General features: G+C 40.7%; 1 protein-coding gene and 1 long non-coding RNA gene across 3 annotated transcripts in view; one reads left to right on the forward strand and one right to left on the reverse strand.

The window, feature by feature from the left end:
- LOC126088131 (ejaculatory bulb-specific protein 3-like) overlaps positions 1 to 22,087 on the forward strand; it is a 94,156-nt gene extending 72,069 nt beyond the window's left edge. The window contains exons 1-2 of one of the 2 annotated variants that reach the window (XM_049906249.1): positions 11,633 to 11,864; positions 21,739 to 22,087. In XM_049906249.1, coding sequence (XP_049762206.1) covers positions 11,675 to 11,864; positions 21,739 to 21,935 — 387 coding nt within the window. In that variant the 5' untranslated portion in view covers positions 11,633 to 11,674 and the 3' untranslated portion in view covers positions 21,936 to 22,087. Of the gene's footprint in view, positions 1 to 11,632; positions 11,865 to 21,738 lie in introns of those variants that run through there. The other variant, XM_049906250.1, reaches the window with a different exon arrangement.
- LOC126088132 (uncharacterized) lies at positions 16,034 to 18,601 on the reverse strand. Its single transcript, XR_007519944.1, has 2 exons — positions 18,458 to 18,601; positions 16,034 to 17,092 (listed from the first exon to the last, which is right to left on the reverse strand). It is a non-coding gene; the product is annotated as an uncharacterized LOC126088132 (long non-coding RNA).
- Positions 22,088 to 26,912: the final 4,825 nt, after the last annotated feature.

The following is a 26,912-nucleotide window of genomic DNA, read 5'->3' on the forward strand; positions in this document are numbered from 1 at the left end:
TTTGTGAATTACCTGTTACTGTGCTCTGTGCGCCAGAAAATAAAATCGCCAACAGAAACGTGAGTAAACGTATTAACATATTACCTAATCATGGTACGCACTGTAATAGATTTATCCTTCCACACAGATTTATTTTTCGTTTCTCAGTCTCACTGACACACACAGCTAATGTACATAACCTATCAGGTGATGTATAAGTAACTGTATAATGCACCTGATGATAGCAGCATGCTGCCGAAATGCACTGTGCTAATAAAATATTAGTAAAAAGTGCCTGCAGCAGTATAAATTACTCCACATAATCTAAGAAACTTCCTGTCTAATTTCCTCTGCCACATCTTCAGGAAAGCGAGCAATGGCCTGTTCAACAGCGCTAATGAAACCAATAGTAGGCATGTTCCTTAGTATAGGAACAAAGTTCATAACTTTTTCCAAAACCGACAGATTAGTATCATTCAGTTTCTTGTCGGTCAAATTAATAACAGTCCGACGACGAGTAATGTATCTGTGAAAGATGATTTGGGATTGAGAAAGTCTGGAGCTTATAAAATTCCCTCTCATTTTGGAAAGGCCTCTACTGGACAGGCTATTTGCAGTGTTCATGACCGATGTGTGGAACTTCAGAGTCACTTACATTTGTCCCAGCATGAAAAATCTGCCGTCACCGAACATTGTCTCAATGAACGGAATATCATGTTTAAATAGACGCAAATTATTGCTCCGGCTTCTCGTTACTGGGATTGTGTGCTCATGAAATCCATCGAAATACGATTATCTGATAGCATTAATAATAGTGATAAAGGTTTTCCTTTAAGCAAGACATGGAACCCTATTTTATCTGATATCAAACAATAACGGTCTGGTTTTCGCCGCGCTACATCTTAATTTGTGATTTATCGTTTTCGCCAATTTGTACCGCCGGCGGGGCTGCAATTCTTCGCATCGCAGGGGGTAGCTCTTCCGGTTCTCGCGCAGGCGCAGTGGCCTGTTCCCGGGGTATAAAGGAGCCGCCGTTTCTGATGTTCATCGAGTTATGGCCTGATTGTGTACTTCCCGATGGCATCTGAAGATGACGGTTACTTATTCAACAAGACGCTGACATGAATGAGGAGGGGACTGAGTGTTGTGAAACGTGTGTATAATTCAAATTCAGTGGACGAATTACGAAGAACCAATTGCAGTAGAAACAGAGATGCAATTGAGTGATACGAGGGCGTCAACCAACAAGACAGATGAGAGTAACAAAGTGATCATGTGCAATTTTATGCGGTTTATTGAAATGATCTACACGAATCGGAGAAGACAAGAGATGAAAAAGCGGAAAAGATAAATAAAAAACAGCCAAGCTACAGAGGAGAAGAAAGAAACAAGACGAAGCTAGGGATAAAAGAACAGAGGACATACGTAAGGAAATATGGGTGCAACGCAGGAAATTGCGACGCTGCGTCGCGGTTGCTGCTGAGTACCTGCTCTCATAAACAGCATCCCGTACTGCGTCTTTACCTGTGGTTATTCGTACTTCAGGTACCTGGGCTACGCATATCTCTGGTTAAATACAATTACTGCATGTAGTCGTAGGGTCGAGTCGCACACGTCTGCTGACACGACCCACAAAAAGGGCTCCGAGCACTATGGGACTTAAACTTCTGAGGTCATCAGTCCCCTAGAAATCAGAACTACTTAAACCTAACTAACCTAAGGACATCACAGACATCCATGCCCCAGGCAGGATTCGAACCTGCGACCGTAGCGGTCGCACGGTTCCGGACTGTAGCGCCTAGAACCGCTCGGCCACTCCGGCCAGCTACACGACCCACAGCTAATTCGCTGCAAATAATAACGTGTACATGTGATACTGCAGCCAAATAGTTCATGCATTGACTATTACTGAAACACACAGAAAAACAATATTGAAGTTACATGAATAATTTAATAACAAGGGTTTATTCTAACGCCTGTAACAGAGAATTAAGTTGAATAATATTCATTCAGGAAAGGACACTTCAAAAAACCGGCAAGAGGTTTTCGATATTCAGTGAAGCAGGACAGAAAATACCCTCATGAAACGCAGTAAAGTTAAGTTGAGAGATTTATGAGAATGGTAGCAAAATCCACGATGTAAATGCTCATCAAAGATATGTGGAAAATAGCTCCACTTCGTAACCACAATACTCAAAATATTCACCAGCTAAAAACAGTTCAGGCTTCAACAAGATGATTCACAAACTGCTACACGCAATACGAAGAATAGTAACTCATTCTCTGTCTGTCCTCTGTACTGGCAAAATAGCAAGCTATTCATTAAATAACAACAAGAGTATGACAATTGTGAGGTATTCACGCTGTGTTCATTTACTGTGTAATTGTTGAGAATGTAATGTTCTCACAAACATTTGCATATTGGAAAGATATAAAAGACGTTTTTTTTTAAAGTTGCGTGAAGCGTTTAGAAGTTGTTAATCCAAAATATCACTTCGCTGTGAAATATTAACCTCGGTAGTTTTATAGATACTCAAATATTGCTGTGTTGTGGAATGCACCTCATTTTTTCTGGATTGACAGATGTACTCATATTTGCAATAGTACTTGACTGTGAACTGTTATAGTTCTTGTAGAGCTGTAAGAAGCCACTTTCAGCTTATCTGACACTCGGGCATTTCTTGGAGCATTGTCTGTCCTGCACAAAGGCCATGCAAGCAGCCGCTGTCCACGATCCCAACTTTGGGATTTACACATTTCTGGTGATGTGCTCCGTGTCTCTGCACGTGAGCTCGCCTGGGGCAGACGTGTGACGTCCTCGTGCCGTCGACTTGCACACAGCCAAGCAAGTCAATTCGGCTCTTCTCAGTGCCAGCCCTTGGTGAACGAATAACTCGTCTACAAACTCACAACGTTACAAGACAATAAGGAAGCAGGACGATCAAACTGCCAAACCAGAGCGACTATCGGGGCAGTTTCTGACACTGAATCACGAAGTGAATGCAATGGAGGAGAAGCGGAAGGAAAAGGAGAAAAAGATGGACAAAGCAGAAGAGCGCGTGGCTATAGCAGAAGGCCGGATATACCAAGTAGAACAGCCCCTAGAGCAGAAGCTACGTAAAACTGTGAACGATTAACCTATGAAACAGGCAGATTGTCAAAGAAGAAATAAGGAGTGGGCACGTAGCTTCGGGAGTCACTGCCGCTGTCCCAACTGGCGAGATACAAGACGAACGAAAGTTGTTAATGTTTAAGCAGAAGCAGGAAGTTTTTAGAGAGAAGCAATGCAAAATAAGTAGAACAGTTGGCAACATTGTGCGATGTTATTAAAGCACGAGATACGGCTGAGCAATAGTGCAGAACGAGTACATAATTGTGGACCGCTCAGAAGGGTTGGTGATTATGAGGACAGAGACGACAGAGAACGTGAAGGTGCAGGAAAAGTGGTCATAACAGAATCACAAGGATATTTTGAGGCATGTGGAACGGAATCATTCAGCCAGACAGAAAGGCGTAGGACTGAGCAAGTCAGTTACAACCGCTATATGTCAGTACACAAGTACCATGTATTTCAGGAGAACTAAAATATGCTCAGCCGCTTACTTACACTGAGCATTCTGATAATCTGAGCCAACCATTGTCTTCATGCAAAATGCAGATCATTTGAAGGTGAACCCGCAGTGGAGATAGGACCAAGAGCAATGAAGTGCTAGTGCACGTCTTAAAGAAGCATATTTAGCCGACTACTGGCTAAGGCAAAAGCATGCATGGGTGAAACATGAAATAATTATGGGTCACGATTTCTAAGAGCCATGGCTTCGTCCAGCGAAATTTTTAGAGAAAATGTTGAAGAAGAAGCAGTTTTTAGATATGCCATACGGTGCGCGAAAGATGGTCAGGTTCTGCTTTCAAACGTTACCCCAGTAGTACTAACACGAACTATCAGATGCTGTCACAACGATATGGATAAGTTCAAGGACATGCTGCAATACATGGAATTAGCACACTACGGCGACTACAGAATGAATCAGCCCCTAACGTTAGTTTCTAACTATAATGGTCCTCACAGACGGCATGACAATGGGTGAAACAATAGATCGCATTATAACGGTGTTAGACATTTTGGGCGGTGTCACCTGTAAGACGGACGATGGAATAATATGAATGATCGAAAAGTTATGACTACAATGGTCATTAGAATACTGGTAATACTGGCTACAGATTCGAGGGGAGTGTGCATGTGCAGCCATGGCAACAAGCCGAGATCACGGAACTATGCCGACGCAATGCCACCATCATCACAATGGCTCATGAGATCCACAGATAAAAGAAAGAAGACATCCTTGACTGGACTCAGAATAGAAGAGAGAAACTGCATCAAATATGAAGACTTACGGGAAGTGCAACCAGTAATAAATAAACCAACAGCTGTAGTTTCGTCTCTGATTTATTCCAGAGGCAACCGGTTTCGGTATTCCATGACCACATTATTAGGCCCTGTGTGATAACATGGTGGTGAACTTGTATTTCTAGACAAAAGCCGCGCGGGATTAGCCAATCGGTCTAGGGCGCTGCAGTCATGGACTGTGCGGCTGATCCCGGCGGAGGTTCGAGTCCTTCCTCGGGCATCGGTGTGTGTGTTTCTCCTTAGGATAATTTAGGTTAAGTAGTGTGTAAGCTTAGAGACTGATGACCTTAGCTGTTAAGTCCCGTAAGATTTCACACACATTTGACCATTTGAACATTTCTAGACAAAACATCACGCAAAAGTGAACTAGTATCCGCACAAGCGTATTAACATGGCTGTACACACGTAAACAATCTCATGGAATAATGAAATACCGAAACCGGTTGCCTCTGGAATAAATCAGAGATGAAAATACAGCTGTCTGTTTATTTACTGCTAGTTATATTTATCGTCCTCTCTTCCGTTTTATTTAGGCTGTGTGAAGGGTGGTACGAGAAGTGTTGTTGGGGAGGAGAGACGTTATGGAGACGCAGAGAACACATCCAATTGCCAACTTTTTAATCGGTGAAATAGGTTTAGAGGCCATTATCGACAATGGTAAGCAAGGCAACAAATGGCCCTCGTTAAATCTATGGAATGCAAAAGCAAAAAGTGCACTTAAGGGCAAGAGGACGGAAGCGCGGTATTAAGTCTGACTGGGATTCTTGTGTCAAGGCTGTACCTCGGAGTGGAACTTTTTGCTAATACTGAAATTTTCCATACTGATGATTCTAGGTAAGGATTTCATGCAAACACATGTTTATTATAAATAAATACGTTGGTAGTGTAGTTACGATACGAAGTGTTACCCAAATTCAAACCTTCACCGTCTTTTGTTAACTGAATAAACCGGCCAGGTTGTTTTGAACGAGTATTATTAGCAAGAATTGACCTCACAAGAAACTGCATGCACAGTGAGTTTTTCGAGGCTCTTGAACATCGACATCCAAGGTGAACGGACTCAGCAGGTGGTTGACATGTCCTTTTTAGGATAATAATATATTTCTTGTGAATACACAGTGTTACCCCTAAATAATGATGGCGTAAGAAATAATACAGCGAAAGTGTACAAAGTTACCAAGACTATTTTTACAGAAAATATAGCAGTTTTCAACTTCTGCAAAAGATTCTAAATGTGAAGTTTCTTCGTTATTTTTAAGCTTTGCCAAAAGGTGACTGAACGTTTTGGAAAATAAATATTTAATTTTCCTTTCAAGTTACCAGAAGTTATGTCATCTGAATGTGTGCGGTGTAAACGTACCTTCAGACGTATGTTGCTTCCATCTGAAGTCCCTAAAACAGCAGTTTGTTTCAGTATTTCTGTAGATAAACGGACAAGTGTTAACCGTCCAGGAAATACTTTCCGTTTGTGTATGTTGCGAGTTCTTTACTTTGACGCACGAACCGTGGCTGAAATAGTTAATGGTGGCAGGTTAAGGGAGATCTACCACACTCCCACTGTTATGGCGGCCACACGATGTGAAAACGCTTGTCACTGTGTTAATTCTACGATCTTGTTGCTTCTTATTTACTGTACAGTCCGACGTATAAAGGTGATCAACAAATCAAAGGCAATTACTAACTGTTTAAGGAAACCCTCAAAACTTTAAATCGGGAGCGTTAGACGTGATTTCATTCATACAACAGGTCCAGTACCTGAACCAAGATCCACCTCACGCGGACTATTTTTTATAAATCAGTTCCAGGAAATGTTTCACTAATTCCATTGTTCTTTCCTCCTGTTGCCTCAGACGCTATTTTATACTTGATTATCCCTAGCCAATGTTTGCCAATTTCAGAGTGGAATATCGTTTTCTATGCCATCCTTTGTAAATAACGACATTAGCTGTTATGTTTCAAATTTCTTTTAACTACAGTCCGCTCCAACTGCGTCACGTTCTGATGACATACTCAAATTAGCGGACTTTTGATTTATGAACTAAATTCGCTTGTATCATGCGCCAGTTTTTAAAGAATTTCTCATTTTTCGAATTCGGCAGTGTCAACAATATCTGTTGTAACGGTGGAGAAATCTTTTATATCGTGTCCTTAGTTTTATGGAATATGACAAAATTACTTGTGGGTCAATCAGTATTTAAAATTTATCTTCTAATTTCCATCAAACGTTTAGACAGCTGTGCAATAACAAAGTAAATTACTTAGTAACTCCACATTTCAAATGTGAACAGTTTTCTCTGGGATTTCTAGAGCGGAATGTTACATAATAGGAACCAGAGTGAAGTGTTGAAGGACGACGGTAAGTGTGAAGAGGGTGGAATTAATTGTTTGTCTGTCAGTAACATAGCAATTCCGTCAAAGACGGCAGTGAAATAGCTAGACCAATTGATCGGAATTAATAGTCTTGAAAAAAAGTTTATGAGATAAATGTCGATAGTGAAAAATAATGGCAAAGGAACACAGTCGAATTAAATGTGGTTATTATGGGGGTACTGAATTACGCTATGAGACACCCAAAGTGGCTGAGAGTTTTTCGATTTTTGGGCAGTAAAATGACTGAAGACAAGAGAAGTGAAGAGGATATGAAATGAAGACTGGCGATAGAAGGAAAATCTTTCTTGGAAAACAGTGATACATTAATATCAAATAAGAAAATAAGCATTAAATCTTAAATATTTGTCTGAGGACTAGTTTGATGTGGAAGTAAAATGTAAACGATAATCGCTACAAACGAGAAAGGAATGAAAGTTTTTGCAACGACGTGCTATAGAAGAATACTGAAGATCAGAGTAGTAGCGCAAACCACTACTGAAGGGGAACTGAATCAAGTTGGAAAAGAGCTAGGTTGATAGAACACATCCGGGGGAATGGTGAAATAAATCTGATAATGGAAGGAAATGCTAGGACTATAAATCTAGATGGAGACCAATACTTTATTACCGTAATTTGGTTAATATGGACGGAGAGTGCAGTAATTATGCATCAATGAAAATAGCAGCAGAAAATTTTCTACCACGGAGAGATGCATGAAACCATTGTTAGTAATGATTTGGAGGACACCAAAAACAACCACAAACTGACTCCAAAACGGAGGGTAATGTTAGTGACGTAGTTGTCAGAATCTCTACGGAGAGCCTTATGAACGAGTACGAGTGTAGTTAAGGAAATCAAAGCAAAAACAAGCTGAGACAGTATGTGCAATACATAATATACTGAAATTCTTAAGATCCATCATTGTCTAAGACACGGGATATGTAATTTAGAGGCAGACAATGCTGAATATGTATAATTTATTGTATGTCAAGCAACAACTAACTCAAGAATAATCCTGTTCATTCATTTGCTACCGTTTGAACATGATGATAAGTTTATTTCGGATACAGTTGGTAAATTTTAGGTCAAGAAAAAATTTAAGTGATAGGCAGCAGACAGAAAAGGGAGATATAAAATTTAGCGTTTAAATGTGTTTACGCGTGTGGATACTACCATACCAATGTCGACCGCTGCACAGACTCACAAGTCAGAGACATTGATATTAGCACTCCCTGTAATGAAAAACAATGGTTTATAGAGCGAATTCCCGCTATTTATTACACTGAAAACGCAGCGAAATTAACTCGTATCCAAGCGCCTATTTATTGAGAATCTCTTGCATTGAGATTAGCCCTGAATGACGGGAAAAGTGTGCGGCTTACATTTGTCCTTCGCTGAGGCAGTACTCTGCCACTGCAGATTTGGCCGTTCGCCCGAAGCAAACACTTCTCACATGTTCTGAGCTGCGCTGTATCGTCTGGCCGATATATTGCTTGTCACATCCGCAACTGATGCTGTAGATTCCAGGTGTTCACTGTTCTAGTTTGTCTTTCACTGAACGAAGTGTATTTTTTTGTTTTAGCCGATGAGCGAAACTTGTTTCAATTTTTTTTTTTTTTTTTTTTTGTCTCCAATTTCCTGGCAAACTTGGTCGTGCAGACGGAGCACACAAGCATCACGACGCTTGAAGTAGACAAAACTGGACGTACTCTACTTGCGTGCCACCAGCGACTGCCATTCAGTCTCTCGCCCTGCACGTGAGAGTGGGTAGATGGTACTACTTTCACTTTTAAAGCACAAGGACGCCTTAAAACTACGCAAGAAGTTCCACTACTTCCGAGGGTTTACATGAAGTAAATCAACACAAAGAATTCGAGAAAAATTATCAGTGCGATTGAAATGGACGAGGTGACAACATCCGTACTGTCAAAATGATTACGTCTTTCATCTGTCCAAATTCATTTCCCATACTAGAGATCATGGGCAGCATCTAACAAGCCATTTGGTGGTCCGCTATGATACTGCCGAGGTTGTGAGATAGAGACCTGATGGGTTCTTGACAAAGCAAGAATGCCGAAAAACCAATATCTCTGGGCTTGAAGCAGGGCGATACGCGACCTCCGAAAAGATGAAGATCACAGCAATTGCCAAAGGCAGTGCGACGGTGCTTCTAAAATCGATTGGCTACTAGCAGATGTTTGAAATGCTATAACACGACCTGGGTTACTAGCCAGTAGGAAAGGATCCTGCACCACAGAGACTGGCAAGAACACCTCATTCCTAACCAACTCAGGAATGCACACGGAGATGGTCAAAAAGCTCTACCCAAGAGCACCAATACTACCTTGGTTATGCACAAGATGCACAGGAAAGGACTTCCACTACGTCCAGTAATGTACACGATAAATTCACCATAATATGGAATAGCTAAACATCTACCACAGCTACTAAACCCTCTTGTATCTCACTTTACATGTCAAAAATCCAACTGAGTTTGTTAAGGTGCTTCGGGTGACACATCTGGACAAGAGTGATTTCCTGGTCAGTTTTGACGTCTTGTCTTTCTTACACGGGTAGGATCCTTCACAATGCTAGGGAGCCGTTTCGTCGAATACAAAGTGCAAACGTTCCGCCACGCGCTCACTACCATCTGCTTGCTATGCGGTGGAAGTTCTACCAGCTGGTAGACGGCGTAGTTATGGGATCACCTGCGCCAGGCATCGGGAACCTGTATATGGAACACTTCGAGGTAACAGCTCTCGAAGCCATGCGTCTGGAACCAAAGACGTTTTACCGATACTTGGGCGACGCATTTGTTGTGTCTCCGCGTGCTAAAGAAAACCTACAGGAATTTTTTGACGACCTTAATAGCGTAGACGACAATGAAAGTTCACGAAGGTGGTAGAACAAAGCGATACGTGCGTTTCCTCGTTACCCTAATAACAAAGAAACTGACGGCACGCTGAGATATTCTGTCTGTCAGAAAAACACACACGCGGACGTGTACCTAAACATCAATAGTTGTCACCATGCAGCGCAGCGGTAACCTGCGCTCATAGGCCTGGTGCATATAGCACGACACATACGCGAGGAGAGTCTATCCACCGAGTTGCAGCATCTGAGGGAAACCTTTAGCAAGAACGGCTCCTAGGAGACACAGATAAAACACGCTCTATAGCCGGGCAAGAAGAAGAAAGAATACAATCCGTAAGAGGACTTTCTTCCTTGTGCTGGTACACCCACTGCCAAGGTTACCAGGCTATTGGAGAAAAACAACATTAAAACTATTTTCTGCTTATTGGCTAAAATAAACACATATAGACTAACCAGCAATGCAGAGACTGGGATTCTACAGAATCAGTTGCGAATGTGGCAAGCAAAATATCGGTCAGGCACAGCGGTGTATTTCGAAGCGCCACTCAGAACGTAAGAGAAGCTTTCGCCTAAGCCAAATGGACAAATCTCCAAAAGCAGACCACTGCTTCAAAGAAATTCATACGTGCGATTCTGAACATATAGAGGTATTGTGCGTTGGAGATGCAGGTCCACGATGATCCTGTAAACTGGGGAAGGAACTGAGCTGCACATGGGATGTAGAGCTAGCAAGAATACTTCTTGAACACTCTTACGTGTAAGCGGTGAATGCAGCCGTTGTAATAGGCATTCGACACTAGGAGTTTTCAAAATGTTGAGAGCCCCCCTGCCCCTCCCACTTTCCATCGCCACCGTAAGTGATCCTCCCTCCCTCCCCCCCCACCCCACCCTCGCCCTCCTTCCCTACCACGAACACTGACCGCGACACCCGATCCGGACGCGTGTCTATTGGTCAAACTGTTCCAGACAAGGCAGGGTAGCTTACAGTCCAGTGGCTATAGAGATACGAACTGGACATGAACCTGTCATTTCGCCTGACGATGACGAGTAGGAAACTTGTCAAAACGTTGCCGCAGAACGACGCCTTGACGCGGCTGATAACCCGAAAAGATCTTGTCATACGTTAAACAACATTACAAAAATATCTGCTATATCAAGCAGTTTGTCAAATTACATTTAAGTAGATGGAGGAGAATAGCGACTTCAGATTGGCTGTTTATACGCAGATAACCCTCTATGGGCAATTGAAGAAAACTTACAAAGCGTAATCATAGCAGAGACAAAGTTATCTGACGCCATTGGCTTCCATGGAGATGGCATAAATGGAGTGAGGTTATCAATATACAGGGCTGGTGGAGAATGATGTGAAAGATGCTATAGCAACTGGCTGCCAGAACATGTCAGCATGCAGGCAAGGAAATCAGTTGATACACACGAAAAGACATCGCACTGCAAGGAAAGGAACATATAAAACACTGACAAGAAGAACGGACAGGTTCATAGGACATACATTAAGATATTAATCAATAATCTCCATGGCAGTAGATGGAGCTATAGAGGATAAAAACTGTAGAGGACAGCGATAGAAATATATCCAGCAAACGACTGAGGACGTTGGTTCTAATTGCCATTCTGGAATGAAAAGAGTGGGCTGGAGAGAATACACGACGGACTGCAGTCAGAAGATTGATGCATCAAATAAATAAATAAAATAAAATAAAGTCCATCAGCTCAGAAATTTTCTCGGACATCGGGCTTCAGTACAGAGAAGACAGATGATGGGTGACTCATCTCACAGGTCACTACTAACTCTGTTTTATTGTTTACAGTGAGAGCGAATGCTCCTTGGCACGTACTTTGCAAATCACCTACAGGTGATTAACGTGGACTCGGATGCGGTGAAAATAAAATAGCAACAGTCGGCTGCAAGTAGATCAGCAGTTGCTGTGTCACTATTACTAAACAAGGCCGTTGGCTGCGTGCGAGTATAAGAGCTGGCGCCAGCCGCGGGCAGTGCAGACGCAACGAAGCCTCCATCACGCCATGTCCCGCCTGACTCTCTTGGTCGTGCTCGCCCTCCTGGCGCTGGTGGCAGCCCAGACGCCACTGTCGCAGTTGGGCAGCGTCGACATGGACGCGCTGCTGGCCGACTCCGCCAAACTGGAGGCGGTCCACAAGTGCCTCCTCGACGACTCGGACAGCTCCTGCACCGCCGACGGAAAAATTGTGAGACGTAAGTGCGAAGCAATAAATTTTTTAACCAATTAAACGCTGACAGGAGTCGTGATAACAGCAGAGTAGATACTGCTGCGAGCCAGAGCATTCTCTGAAGCGGACCTACATCTACATACAGAAGGACTCGTCACTATTCAGGAATATGACTGTAACGCTCGTTGGAAGGAAAAAATGTCTGGTAAACATGTCCTCTAAAATACATCCCTGAAGAGCTGTGAACACTTCTTCATCTACAATAAGTGAAAATTCTGCTGCAAGGGAGGCACTATGGACCAAAACGAGAAAAAAATTGTCGGTGAACTTGGACTCTGTAATGCTTACCTTAAAATTTGTGAACACCTGTTCTTCACAGCAGCAAAGATGAACAACTGCTCTTAAGGTAAGTACTCCGAGAGCCCATGTTTACTAGTCATTGCTTTCTTATTTTGGACCATACTACTTTCTTTCTTTCTTTCTTTCTCTGGCCTTTGTCCCGCTCCAGCGCGGGGTCGGCTTTGTTATGACCGATTTGGCAGTGTCAATGGCAGAGCGTGGCCGGATGCCCTTCCTGCCGCCACCCCGAACCCCCCAGGACGGAAGTAGTGTATCGCAGCAGCCTGCATCTAGTGTAAGTCATGAAGTAGTGCGAACGTTCGCAAATGTCTGTGAAGCGTGTAACTGAGGCGAAACATGGGGAAACAGCTCGGCATTCACCTAGCGGGATGTGGAAAACCGCCTAAAAACCACATCCAGGCTGGCCAGCATATCGGCCCTCGTCGTTAATCCGCCGGGCGGATTCGATCCGGGCCCGGTGCGCCTACCCGAGTCCAGGAAGCAGCGCATTTGCGATCTCGGCTACCCTGGTTGGTGTTTTGGCTCATACTACCAGCTCTCGAAATATGGAAAGCAAACAGCTTGCAGTAGAGAGAGTATTGCAGAAGAGGTATGCGCTCATACTTCTCTAGGTGTGCATGCTTACTGGATTTTTTTGCTTTGAATTATCGTAAATATCGTTCCTTTCATATTCCTGAATACTGACCATTCCTCTTGGGACACCCTGCATACATCTACATCTACAAATACATACTCTCGAAGCCACTGTGAAGTGCTTGGAAAAGACCGCTCGGCATGGTACCACTTCATCCTGTTCGAGTCACGTTTAAACTGTCTAAGAAGATATTCGCAGGATAATTGAAGTATCTCCCATGAATCAAGTATACCTGTGAACATTCCTACTCTTCTTCTTTCAGTACGTTTCGTATTCCTTGCTACCCATAAGTATAGTTTATGATATTAGAAGCCAAAATGCAGTTTGTGTAGCAGTTTATTTCGTGACCAGTTTCGATAGTAACTACCTGTCATTCTCAGATAATTAGGTCTCCCGGTAATATAATAACACATCAGTCTCTTCGATGTACTGAGAACATGCTCTAAATATAATAATACAGTTCCACAGTATTTTGTCAAATATACAAAACTTGCAAAAGAAAAGTATCCATAACACCAACAAAGAGAACAAGACTAAAAACAGGTACATCAGTAACGATGATGCTCTGATGTCAGCTCAGGAAGACTCATCATGTTTACTGATGCACTGATTTTTGCTCATGTTCTCCTTATTGGTGCTATGGATATTTAATAACGCAAGTTTTATTTATTTGACAGACCAATGTGTAGCTGTGTTATTATAGTTGGAGCATTTTCTCAGGATATGGACGAGATGGATGTATAATTATGTTTCTGGGAGATCTGAGACTCTGACAGCTAGTTACTGTAAAACTGGTCATTAAGTAAACTATTTCACCTGCAGAGATCTTCGTTTCTAGTATTGTAAATTACAACAGTAGATCGCCCCAACACCATGTGTAAATTATAACGTGCTTGAGCATTACTGCAAAATGAAACGTACAGGTAGTTGTAAGCATTTTCGACTATCATACCAATGATCAGAAATGTGCCAACTGCCTTACCTATGACTGAAATTATGTAATACATCTACAATATATGCACAAAGAAATGTTACATACAGCTATTTGTATGAGATAGCTGATAACAAACGTAACTCATTCATGTTGTATACATAGAATGCAAATTTGCCAAGTTTTGTGAAGTGTACAATTTTACATTTCTCTACGTTTAAAGCAAATGCAAATCTACGCACCGCTTTGAAGTCTTATGAAGATCTGATTGGATATTTCTGCAGACAGTACTTCAATGTAGATAACTGTATCATATCCATGAATAAGTTATTAATATTGCCTGCCTGATCATTAATATACAACCTGCACAACAAGTGTCAATGTACACTTCCTGGGCACACTTCTACCTCCGTCGTTAACTCTCTATCCAAGACGTGCTATGTCTTACCTACCAAGAAAACCTTAATTCAGTTACAGTTCTCTTTGTTACGCTATATGATGCTATTTTTCTTAATAAATGTACCGACTCAAATGATTTTGAAAAGTCAAACCTCTTGCTGCATCCACTCGGTCCCTTTATAAATGGCTTTCGGCATAACACATGATAAAAGCACGAGTTGGGTGTCGTACGACTGACATTTTAGTACTCCGTGCTTGTTGACATGGAGTAGATAATTCTTTTCGAGATACTTTATTATGTTTCAAGACCTAGTATGTTCTAGGATTGTACAAAAGATGGACCTTAATTTGACTAGCCACTAATTATGTATATCACGTCTGCTACCCTTCTGATAGACGCTTATGACTTGTGCTTTCTTCCAATAAGTAGTCACAGATTCTGGTTTTAGAGATCTACTGTATTTTATAATTAATCTACGAGCTTACACAGGAACAAATTATCTATACAATCTGACTGGTAGTCCATTCAGCCCTCGTTTCTTGTTTAATTTTAGCGTTTTCAGTTGTTCCTTAGCGCCACTGATAGTGACACCTACATCAGCTATCTTTGCTGTAGAGCTGGAATTAAAGTGGCGCAGTAGCAATGTCTCTTTCTTTGTATATGATGATTTGAAAACAAAGTTCATCCTTTCTGCATGCCATTTTTTACCCTCATTTTCGCTTTATTGGTCCGGGCACTAATAGCCTGGACATTACATAAGGCCAAAATTTCATTCGGTTTCTTCTATTGCAGTCACTGAAGATCTCACGCATTGTCCTTTTGACAACCAAACGCGTTTCATTCAGTATACCTGCATCCGTAGCCCTGTTTGTTGTTTTACAGACATTACGCAGTCGTCGGTGTTTTTATAGTGATTTGTCCACAGATATTGTGTACCATGGAGGTACCCTATCAGCTTGATCTTCAATGTCTTGATCACTACTGGTGACTGTCGTTTGCGAAAGACCAGTCTCTGACTTCACGGTTTTCTTTGTCACCTGATGCCACCGGTATTGTTCCTCTATAGATGGAGAGAGGTTGCACCCATATTTTGCATTTATTACTGAGTCGTCCTTAAACAGATCTGACATCGTGTTTGACCTCTTCCTTTCATGGACCAATATTTTTTTTGTACTTTACTCAAAATTTTCATATCCTAATATTGGTTTAGGATCTGGGAACAGCAGACAGTGTTGCACCTGGAGGGCAGTGTATCTAGGCACACATGAAATTTCCTGCATTTCCTACTGTTCTTTTGTTTTGAGACATGAGTCTGTGTTTTGTGGAGTACTTGTAACTATTACGAGTTGTACATGTTTAAGTGCCGTGTAATATATTATAGCTATTTGGAGGATATTTTTAATTCTACAACTACACAGATTTATGGTGAGTCATGTTCTGTATATTTTTTAATCTAGTTATATTACGTCTGGTCGGTTAAGCCACACTTCGTCCATCGTGCACCATCCTGTACCTAAAACAGAACGAGCTCGTCTACCACGAAATATGTCACATTTGCAAATGAACTGAGTTTCTTTACAGTCTTAGCAATTTTCGCTATCTTGAAAATCAAAATCTCTGTTACTTGCCGAAAGCTTCTATTTCAAAAAATTTTTTACTTGTAATCAGTTTCTGACTATATATTGCTTTATTTCGATTTCATTAACTGGTTATTGTGTAGTAGAGTAATAACCTAACACACAGACAATTACAACGTGTTATCGATTGTAACACTTTTAAATTACAATAGAATATTTTGTACTAGCTCTTTGAACATGTTTTTATATTTGGAAAAACTTACTTTTCCAGAGTAATTTTTGTGATCTCAGGAATAGACTGTATCACACATAAAACGAATTCTATCATATCAGAATACAATAAGAAAATATCTTAAACTCCTGCTTCAGGGCTGGCTAGAAGAGAAAGTCTGAAAAGTGTGCCAAGGTACTCCACTCTCCCCTACACCTGTCACCATCTGGACGCCTAATCAACCCGTCATGGTTGGCACCATAATCTGCCTACCTCCGATAACGATTCGCGGTAGATTTACTTCCTGTACAATTATTTCTAATACATCATCTTGCGTTTTATTACTTAACTTGCAACGCTCTTTTATAGTGTCAATTTAAAAATTCTTCCAGCACTTTTTTCGGTATTTCCCATTTTTCTTAACTCCCATACAATACTGTGCTCCTACACTTTTACGATCGTTTTGGTAAAAACCAACACAATATCTAGCTTTAGTAGCAGTTTTATATCAAAAAACGTTTCATCGCTGAAGCATCTGACTTCTCCTTTTTCTTTGATTTGTTCACACCTTGTTATCATGCTGTGTGTTGTTACACAGTGTTCTTCTGCGATATCTTTCTCAAATTCAACGCTGATTACTCCCTATTTTTCGTCCGAATACTCTTCCTCACTTTAACCGTTGTTTAGTTTCTACATTACCAATGTTCTATACATTCCAGTTAACAGTTCTTCTGCATTTCTGTTTATTTCTTACGGGAGGGCTACGTCTTCTCCAACTCTTTGCTTCTTGTATTAATGCTCTATGGGATTTCATTCCTTGTCTGAAACATGATTTCACTTGTTTAATTCCTGCAACAACATAAAATATAAGCTTCGTTAGGGATAGGACGGAACCCTGCCTTATACACCTCATAACACTAATGTATCTTTCTCTGCTTCCACCTTGGTATTGTAATGGTCGTTATCCGCCCATCTTTTTCTACATCTACATCTGCATACATACATCGCAATTCACCGTATGATGCAGGGCGGAGGGTATCCTGTACCACTACTAATTATTTCCTTTCCTGTTACACTCGCAAAGAAAACGAGGGTAAAACGACTGTCTATAAGCCTTGTATCAGTATCAATTCCTCGTATCTTATCTTCGTGGTCTCTACGCGAAATTTATGATGGTGGCAGAAGAGGCGCTCTATAGTCAGCCTTAAATACCGCTTCTCTAAATTTTCTCAATAGTGTCCCTCGAAGAGAACGTTGTCTTCTTTCGAGGCATTTCTATTTGAGTTGCCGAAGTATCTACATAACACTTAAGTGTTGTTCCAACCCACTGGTAACAAATCTAGCAGCCCGCCTTTGAATTGCTTCGGTAAAACGACTGTCTATAAGCCTTGTATCAGTATCAATTCCTCGTATCTTATCTTCGTGGTCTCTACGCGAAATTTGTGATGGTGGCAGAAGAGGCGCTCTATAGTCAGCCTTAAATACCGCTTCTCTAAATTTTCTCAATAGTGTCCCTCGAAGAGAACGTTGTCTTCTTTCGAGGCATTTCTATTTGAGTTGCCGAAGTATCTACATAACACTTAAGTGTTGTTCCAACCCACTGGTAACAAATCTAGCAGCCCGCCTTTGAATTGCTTCGGTAAAACGTCTGTCTATAAGCCTTGTATCAGTATCAATTCCCCGTATCTTATCTTCTTGGTCTCTACGCGAAATTTATGTTGGTGGCAGAAGAGGCGCTCTACAGTCAGCCTTAAATACCGCTTCTCTAAATTTTCTCAATAGTGTCCCTCGAAGAGAACGTTGTCTTCTTTCGAGGCATTTCTATTTGAGTTGCCGAAGTATCTACATAACACTTAAGTGTTGTTCTAACCCACTGGTAACAAATCTAGCAGCCCGCCTTTGAATTGCTTCGGTAAAACGACTGTCTATAAGCCTTGTATCAGTATCAATTCCTCGTATCTTATCTTCTTGGTCTGTACGCGAAATTTATGTTGGTGGCAGAAGAGGCGCTCTACAGTCAGCCTTAAATACCGCTTCTCTAAATTTTCTCAATAGTGTCCCTCGAAGAGAACGTTGTCTTCTTTCGAGGCATTTCTATTTGAGTTGCCGAAGTATCTACATAACACTTAAGTGTTGTTCCAACCCACTGGTAACAAATCTAGCAGCCCGCCTTTGAATTGCTTCGGTAAAACGACTGTCTATAAGCCTTGTATCAGTATCAATTCCTCGTATCTTATCTTCTTGGTCTGTACGCGAAATTTATGTTGGTGGCAGAAGAGGCGCTCTACAGTCAGCCTTAAATACCGCTTCTCTAAATTTTCTCAATAGTGTCCCTCGAAGAGAACGTTGTCTTCTTTCGAGGCATTTCTATTTGAGTTGCCGAAGTATCTACATAACACTTAAGTGTTGTTCCAACCCACTGGTAACAAATCTAGCAGCCCGCCTTTGAATTGCTTCGGTAAAACGACTGTCTATAAGCCTTGTATCAGTATCAATTCCTCGTACCTTATCTTCTTGGTCTCTACGCGAAATTTATGTTGGTGCCAGAAGAGGCGCTCTACAGTCAGCCTTAAATACCGCTTCTCTAAATTTTCTCAATAGTGTCCCTCGAAGAGAACGTTGTCTTCTTTCGAGGCATTTCTATTTGAGTTGCCGAAGTATTTACATAACAGTGTTGTTCCAACCCACTGGTAACAAATCTAGCAGCCCGCCTTTGAATTGCTTCGATATCTTCCTTTAATCCGACCTGCTACAGATCACAAACATTCGAATACTACTGAAGAATAGGTCGCACTAGCATCCAATTTGCGGTCATCTTCCCAGATAAGACTCCGTCGCATGCTCGTTCCATTTCATATCGTTTTGCATCGTTAAGCCCACATGTTTAAAAAATGTGAATGAGTCAAGCAGGACTCTACTAACGCTGCATCCGTACATTGTGGGTTTGATTTTCCTACTTATCCGCTTTAACTCACATTTTCCTACGTATAGAGCTGCCATTCAACTCACCCACTAGAATTTTGTCTAAGTGATCTTGTATCCCATAGTCACTCAACTTCGACACCTTACAATACACCACAACACGATGAGCAAACAACTGCAGATCGCCGCATCACTTACGAATTTAGAAAATAGTAGCGGTCCTAGCATACCTTGCTGGGCTATCCACGTCTCTGATGAATAGTGACCGTCGAGGACAACATGTTAGCTTCTGTCCCTTAAGAGTCTTAGAGCTAATCAGATATCTGGCAACCGATTCCATATGATCTTACCTTAACAGTCTGCAGTGGGATAGTATGTGAAATGTCTTCCGGAAATCCAGAATCTTCCATAGCTCGGAGTATATCAAATGAGAAGAGGCAAGGCTGAGTTTCACACGAGAGATTCTTTCTAAAACCATGCTGATTCGTGGAAATAAGCTTCTCGGTCTCAAGAAAAGTTATTGTATTAGAACTGAGAATATGTTCAAGGATTCTGTATTAAAGCAGTGAGGGGTATTGGTCTGTAATTCTGTGCGTCAGTTCTTTTACCCTTCATTTATTTGATATTCTTTCGTTTCAGGCTGCTGAACGCACTTTTTCGTATTTTCGTAGGCTTTTGTGGCCGGAGTGAGATTCCATATAATTCTTTTGGACTGTAGAGGCTGAAATGTTGGTATTTTTTACAATATGATACAGGCTATAGCCCATAAGAATTTATTTCCGCCTTGACATTGTGAGTCTCTTTGTCTCGTAATTTTATCACGAATACAGAAAGTAAGTCTCCTACAACTGCAGAAATAGAAAAATATGAGATTGAACAGTTCACTTACTTCCCGATGTGGCCCTCATGTGCGCTGGAGGTCCTCGGTCGGTGCAAATAACGCTTTAAAATCATTGCTAACCCTCAAGTTTGCGACAGTGAACGGTTCTGCTTGTGGAGGAAGGTAACTTGAAATTGTTTTATTCAAAATCTTCAACCAAATGTTAATTGGAAACAGCTATCGAATGGATAATTGTGGTAAATGGTTCTCAAGCATTATGACGGATTATCGTACAAAATGCTGCAACAGAATAAACATTGTCTACCTTTTAAGGGAACTGACTGACATGGGGAAAGAGCGGAATTCAAAAGCCCATTTAGCTATCCGGATTAAGTCTTTCTGTGATTTACTTAAATCGATTATAGTTAATAATGAGATGGTTCCTTATAAGCGGAACGATAGATTTTGTTTGCTGTCCTTTTCCAGTTTGACTGATGCCTCATCTCGAACGACGTCGTGTACAACGAGATTTTGAATACAAATAGTACTTTTCTATTAATCTCACAGATAATAATAAGTTAGTAGGGTATCTAAAATAATTTTTCTGTAATGAATGAACGAAATAATAACATCCCTGTTCTACATTTAATTGCTGTTCTTCACGGAAAGATATGCAATGTGTAAGCTAATTTCATCCAGATTTTTTTCGTCTGGTAATCCTTAACTATACAGCTACAGGCTTAAAACATAATCACCAATCTGTTGATTATGCAGTGCCATTGTGCAGTGCCTCCCACTCTCCTCTTTTTTTGTCTTATAGTTGCTATTCTTCCTGAAACATACTGTTGACGTCAAATCTAATTTTTATGTTTCGTACAAGAAACTTTTCCGACATAGATAGTTGATAATTCAAGTGACATTTACAAATGTTTATACGTAATACCTCCATCCAACGTACTGAAGTACACTTAGCAATTCACTATTTCCTTGAATAATAACAATTAAGTTCTGTTTAGATGCAGTACCAGTAATTTCTGAGCATGGCATTATTAGAAGATGAAACACTCTCAACAAAGTTATCCATGCCCACTTAAGGATTTCAGTGCTAACTGCTTTGAGGCATCATTGGCAATTACTACTTCAGATACAATACACACAATATGCTTCATGTAAATGGAAGTATTGCTATTTTGTGTGTTCCTTATTTGCCATAAACGCAATATTTACACTGTTATATCACGAATAATAAAAAGAAAACAGTCAAAGTTTGCTATGCGGAGTCCTTGGTAAATAACATGTGTTTTAGTCGCGATCTTCAGTCCAAAGACTGGTTCGAAGTGGCTCTCCGCACTAGTCTCTCCTGTGCTTGGCATGTTCCTCTCCGAATAGCTATTGCGATCTAGCGATTACATCCATTTTCAACTGCTGTTAATGTATAGGGAAAATTTTTGATACGACACTTACTTTCGCTGATGTAATTTCTAGAATTACTCTTTATTTAGCAACTTCATAAGATATCCACTTATTGATCGTCCACCAAACGTTATTCGTAACTCTTCGTCACGAAACCGAAGAAATTACAAGAAACTATCAAGATGTGACTGTAATGTGCTTATTGCATCTAAATAAGTTAGTGCATTGTGCTGGGAAATCGATAAAAACTATTTCACTTCTGTATGTATGTCTAGTTAGAGCTGCGGAAGGTGGTACTTGTAAGTATGGATGTGTTCTGACTGCACAGTCGTTGTTAATGATTTACTATTTATAGAAAATGTTTGGAGAGCAATGAATGCAAATGTAAATTTAGGTACCTGGCTTTAAACAATTTCGTTGTATAAAACTGTTATTATCATTTTCACTGTCTGTTGAATACTTAAGAGGTAACATGTTCGTGCTTTATTTCCCAAGGAGGAAAGCATAAAAGTTAATGTGTATGGGGCAGAGATGTTTGTCATTTCATCAAACTGTCATTTCACTTATGCTTGTGCTTGGTAATATTAGAATATTATTAAAGTGGCTATGTGAATCTCATCTTTTGACGCAGGGTTGGTTGAGGAGACAATAAAAAATGACTGCGCGGACTGTGCCGAACCCCAGAAAACGGCCATGACGAAGTTCATGGTGTACATCAGCAACAGCAAACCGGAGTACGTGCCGAAGCTGCAGGCAAAGTACGACCCTACCGGAGAATACCGCGCCAAGCACGCAGAAGCCTTGAGGGCTAAGGGCGTCAAGGTGTGAAGTGTACCTGTACTCCTTTAACGCCGTCTATATTGTGGTTCAGACTTGTAATGTCTCTCTCTGTGAAGACGGCGATTAAAGATTGTACGTTCCAATGTAGAAAAGAAGTACCATTTTCTTCTTACAATAAATGCTTTTTTTACTTATACAAAGTGATATAATTTTTACGATTTTATTTTTTTGGCCTCGCTCAACCCTCAATTGCGCCACAAACATTGCACACAAACCATATCTTCTGGAATAATAAGCATTTGCAAATAACATGCCGCACAACCACAATAACACTTAAAATATTAAATATACCCAATTATACATCCAGCTCCTCTGAAACAAATGAAAATAATGCACAATAATTTGGCACAGTCACAGCGAAATATTTGTAGCAGAAAGAGACATCTGAGAAGAAGAAACCGTCGCACATATCTGGGTTATTGCTACTCGATGGAAGTTCGTTGAGAAATGTCAGTCATCATCAGCTTGCATACACTCTGTGTGTGTTGTATTGCCTTTAGGCGAAGCTAATACGATTAGCATCTCTTAGCGAGTTACTGTCGCAATCTCAATATGGAAAATTAAACAAATGATTTCTGAGCAGATGGGTAGGCAAACTGCTGTAATTGACTCCTCTAGTCCTCAGGGTACTGGATATTTCTTTTTTGTGGCAGTTGTGGTAGGCGAATCGTGGCTGTGAGAAGACTATAGGATCGATATCGTGGTAATACACTGATATGCCTAGCTGTTACATGATGTGTCACTGTTAAGTAATACAGCTCGATGAAAGATCTGACAATACATACAAAGAATTACTACGGTGTACGAGCAGAAGGTAACTGAAAGAAATACACATTGAGAACAACAGAAATGAAACTTGTGTTCAAAGACAACAATTAGAATGACGTCACCGCGGTTCCCGATTGTCCATCGGACATTAAAATGGCGAGACATGAGCCTTTATAGCATGTGCGCTTACAACAGACTACAATGCATGTTCTTCAACGTGTTCCCACGAGCAACTATACTCCCGTTGAATGTGTTATTGTGGTATGTACGAAATTCATAGAGCAGTTCGTCAACTGCAAGAATTCTCTGTGTAACTTGACAATTTGCTAATATTTATGTTCTGATATTCAGGCACATATGACGAGTTTCTGCTTAAACAGCACTAATAGTCGTTATTTAAGACTTCTGGTCAGGTGACTACAGGGTTATAAACACAAAGTCAAATAGGGGTAATGCAGGAGTAGGTTTAATAATGAATAGGAAAATAGGAATGCAGGTAAGCTACTACAAACAGCACAGTGAACGCATTATTGTGGCCAAGATAGATACGAAGCCCACACCTACTACAGTAGTACAAGTTTATATGCCAACTAGCACTGCAGATGACGAAGAAATTGAAGATATGTATGATGAAATAAAAGAAATTATTCAGATAGTGAAGGGAGACGAAAATTTAATAGTCATGGGTGACTGGAATTCGAGTGTAGGAAAAGGGAGAGAAGGAAACGTAGTAGGTGAATATGGATTGGGGCTAAGAAATGAAAGAGGAATCCGCCTGGTAGAATTTTGCACAGAGCACAACTTAATCATAGCTAACACTTGGTTTAAGAATCATGATAGAAGATTGTATACATGGAAGAAGCCTGGAGATACTAAAAGGTATCAGATAGATTATATAATGGTAAGACAGAGATTTAGGAACCAGGTTTTAAATTGTAAGACATTTCCAGGGGCAGATGTGGACTCTGACCATAATTTATTGGTTATGACCTGTAGATTAAAACTGAAGAAACTGCAAAAAGGTGGGAATTTAAGGAGATGGGACCTGGATAAACTGAAAGAACCAGAGGTTGTACAGAGTTTCAGGGAGAGCATAAGGGAACAATTGACAGGAATGGGGGAAAGAAATCAGTAGAAGAAGAATGGGTAGCTTTGAGGGATGAAGTACTGAAGGCAGCAGAGGATCAAGTAGGTAAAAAGACGAGGGCTAGTAGAAATCCTTGGGTAACAGAAGAAATATTGAATTTAATTGATGAAAGGAGAAAATATAAAAATGCAGTAAATGAAGCAGGCAAAAAGGAATACAAACGTCTCAAAAATGAGATCGACAGGAAGTGTAGAATGGCTAAGCAGGGATGGCTAGAGGACAAATGTAAGGATGTAGAGGCTTATCTCACTAGGGGTAAGATAGATACTGCCTACAGGAAAATTAAAGAGACCTTTGGAGATAAGAGAACCACTTGTATGAACATCAAGAGCTGAGATGGAAACCCAGTTCTAAGCAAAGAAGGGAAAGCAGAAAGGTGGAAGGAGTATATAGAGGGTCTATACAAGGGCGATGTACTTGAGGACAATATTATGAAAATGGAAGAGGATGTAGATGAAGATGAAATGGGAGATACGATACTGCGTGAAGAGTTTGACAGAGCACTGAAAGACCTGAGTCAAAACAAGGCCGCCGGAGTAGACAACATTCCAGTAGAACTAATGACGGCCTTGGGAGAGCCAGTCCTGACAAAACTCTACCATCTGGTGAGCAAGATGTATGAGACAGGCGAAATACCCTCAGACTTCAAGAAGAATATAATCATTCCAATCCCAAAGAAAGCAGGTGTTGACAGATGTGAAAATTACCGAACAATCAGTTTAATAAGCCACAGCTGCAAAATACTAACACGAATTCTTTACAGACGAATGGAAAAACTAGTAGAAGCCGACCTTGGGGAAGATCAGTTTGGATTCCGTAGAAATACTGGAACACGTGAGGCAATACTGACCTTACGACTTATCTTAGAAGAAAGATTAAGGAAAGGCAAACCTACGTTTCCAGCATTTGTAGACTTAGAGAAAGCTTTTGACAATGTTGACTGGAATATTCTCTTTCAAATTCTAAAGGTGGCAGGGGTAAAATACAGGGAGCGAACGGCTATTTACAATTTGTACAGAAACCAGATGGCAGTTATAAGAGTCGAGGGGCATGAGAGGGAAGCAGCGGTTGGGAAAGGAGTGAGACAGGGTTGTAGCCTCTCCCCAATGTTATTCAATCTGTATATTGAGCAAGCAGTAAAGGAAACAGAAGAAAAATTTGGAGTAGGTATTAAAATCCATGGAGAAGAAATAAAAACTTTGAGGTTCGCCGATGACATTGTAATTCTGTCAGAGACAGCAAAGGACTTGGAAGAGCAGTTGAACGGAATGGATGGTGTCTTGAAGGGAGGATATAAGATGAACATCAACAAAAGCAAAACGAGGATAATGGAATGTAGTCGAATCAAGTCGGGTGATGCTGAGGGTATTAGATTAGGAAATGAGACACTTAAAGTAGTAAAGGAGTTTTGCTATTTGGGGAGCAAAATAACTGATGATGGTCGAAGTAGAGAGGATATAAAATGTAGACTGACAATGGGAAGGAAAGTGTTTCTGAAGAAGAGAAATTTGTTAACATCGAGTATAGATTTAAGTGTCAGGAAGTCATTTCTGAAAGTATTTGTATGGAGTGTAGCCATGTATGGAAGTGAAACATGGACGGTAAATAGTTTGGACAAGAAGAGAATAGAAGCTTTTGAAATGTGGTGCTACAGAAGAATGCTGAAGATTAGATGGGTAGATCACATAACTAATGAGGAAGTATTGAATAGGATTGGGGAGAAGAGAAGTTTGTGGCACAACTTGACCAGAAGAAGGGATCGGTTGGTAGGACATGATCTGAGGCATCAAGGGATCACCAATTTAGTATTGGAAGGCAGCGTGGAGGGTAAAAATCGTAGGGGGAGACCAAGAGATGAATACACTAAGCAGATTCAGAAGGATGTAGGTTGCAGTAGGTACTGGGAGATGAAGAAGCTTGCACAGGATAGAGTAGCATGGAGAGCTGCATCAAACCAGTCTCAGGACTGAAGACAACAACAACAACATGACGAGTTTCTGCTTAAACAGCACTAATAGTCGTTATTTTCACTGCAAACAAGCACATGAAGAGGGAACGGTAGTGTAGCCTATCTTTTCAACCTATCTGATGTTGCAATCATCGAATAAACAGCAGCCGTAATCTGCCGAGGATCTGACTAGACATTTGTACAGAACCAAAAATGTCGTGGAATGGGATCCGCATCAAACCGTCGTGAGAAATCGTGTAACGCTCACTGTCTGATCACACGAAAACATTGCATGCTGTTTGTAACGTCCAGCTTAATGTGCTGTCAAACATCATGCCAAAAAAGATACTCTGCACTTTAAATGGTACCTTTCAGCCAGCCGATGACGCTTCACCTTTTCTAAGGTCACCATTATCTTATCATCACTGTCTAAGTGAAGTAGACTTTTCTGGTGACGAAACCAAACATTTGTCACCTGACAATAGTTCCAAGTCTTTTTCATTGTGGCTTTTAAGTCAAATATGATGCTAATTATTAATTTTGGGCTATATAGACGATTACTGCCGACTTATCATGTTTCTTCCTTGCATGAGCGGAACAGTGGTTCCATACACACAATATTTTGCATCAAGGTACAAGACATTTTGTGGAAGTTTCCTATTCACCACGTGAGTTATTTCGAGAAATGGCAGTAATAAACTAAAATCATTGCTTACTTGTTACTTTCAAAGTATTTTCAAAATTTCTATGTGCGACATTAGGGAAAAAAAGAAAGATTTCAATGGTCAATCACGAAGAAGTTATATTCCATGCTAGTTATGAATAAAATACCGAAAAACCTTTTACTTAATGTAATTTGAAACTATTCCTCGTAATCAGTCCCTTCCAGCAACAGTGGAAATTTTGGTAGTATTTTTACAGTAACTACGGCTCTGGAATCTCTCAATTCCTCATGCTGCAATACTAAATTAAGTTTTACGTAGCTTCTCTAAATCACTTCATGCTAACGTCTGAATAATCATTCCGTGGTCTCGGAATAGCGCCTTTGGTTCGTAATAAAATTGTCCTCAGTTTCGGGATCGAGCCCCTGCTTAATTTTGGA

This window comes from Schistocerca cancellata, chromosome 6 (assembly GCF_023864275.1).
Source record: "Schistocerca cancellata isolate TAMUIC-IGC-003103 chromosome 6, iqSchCanc2.1, whole genome shotgun sequence".
NCBI lineage: Eukaryota > Metazoa > Arthropoda > Insecta > Orthoptera > Acrididae > Schistocerca > Schistocerca cancellata.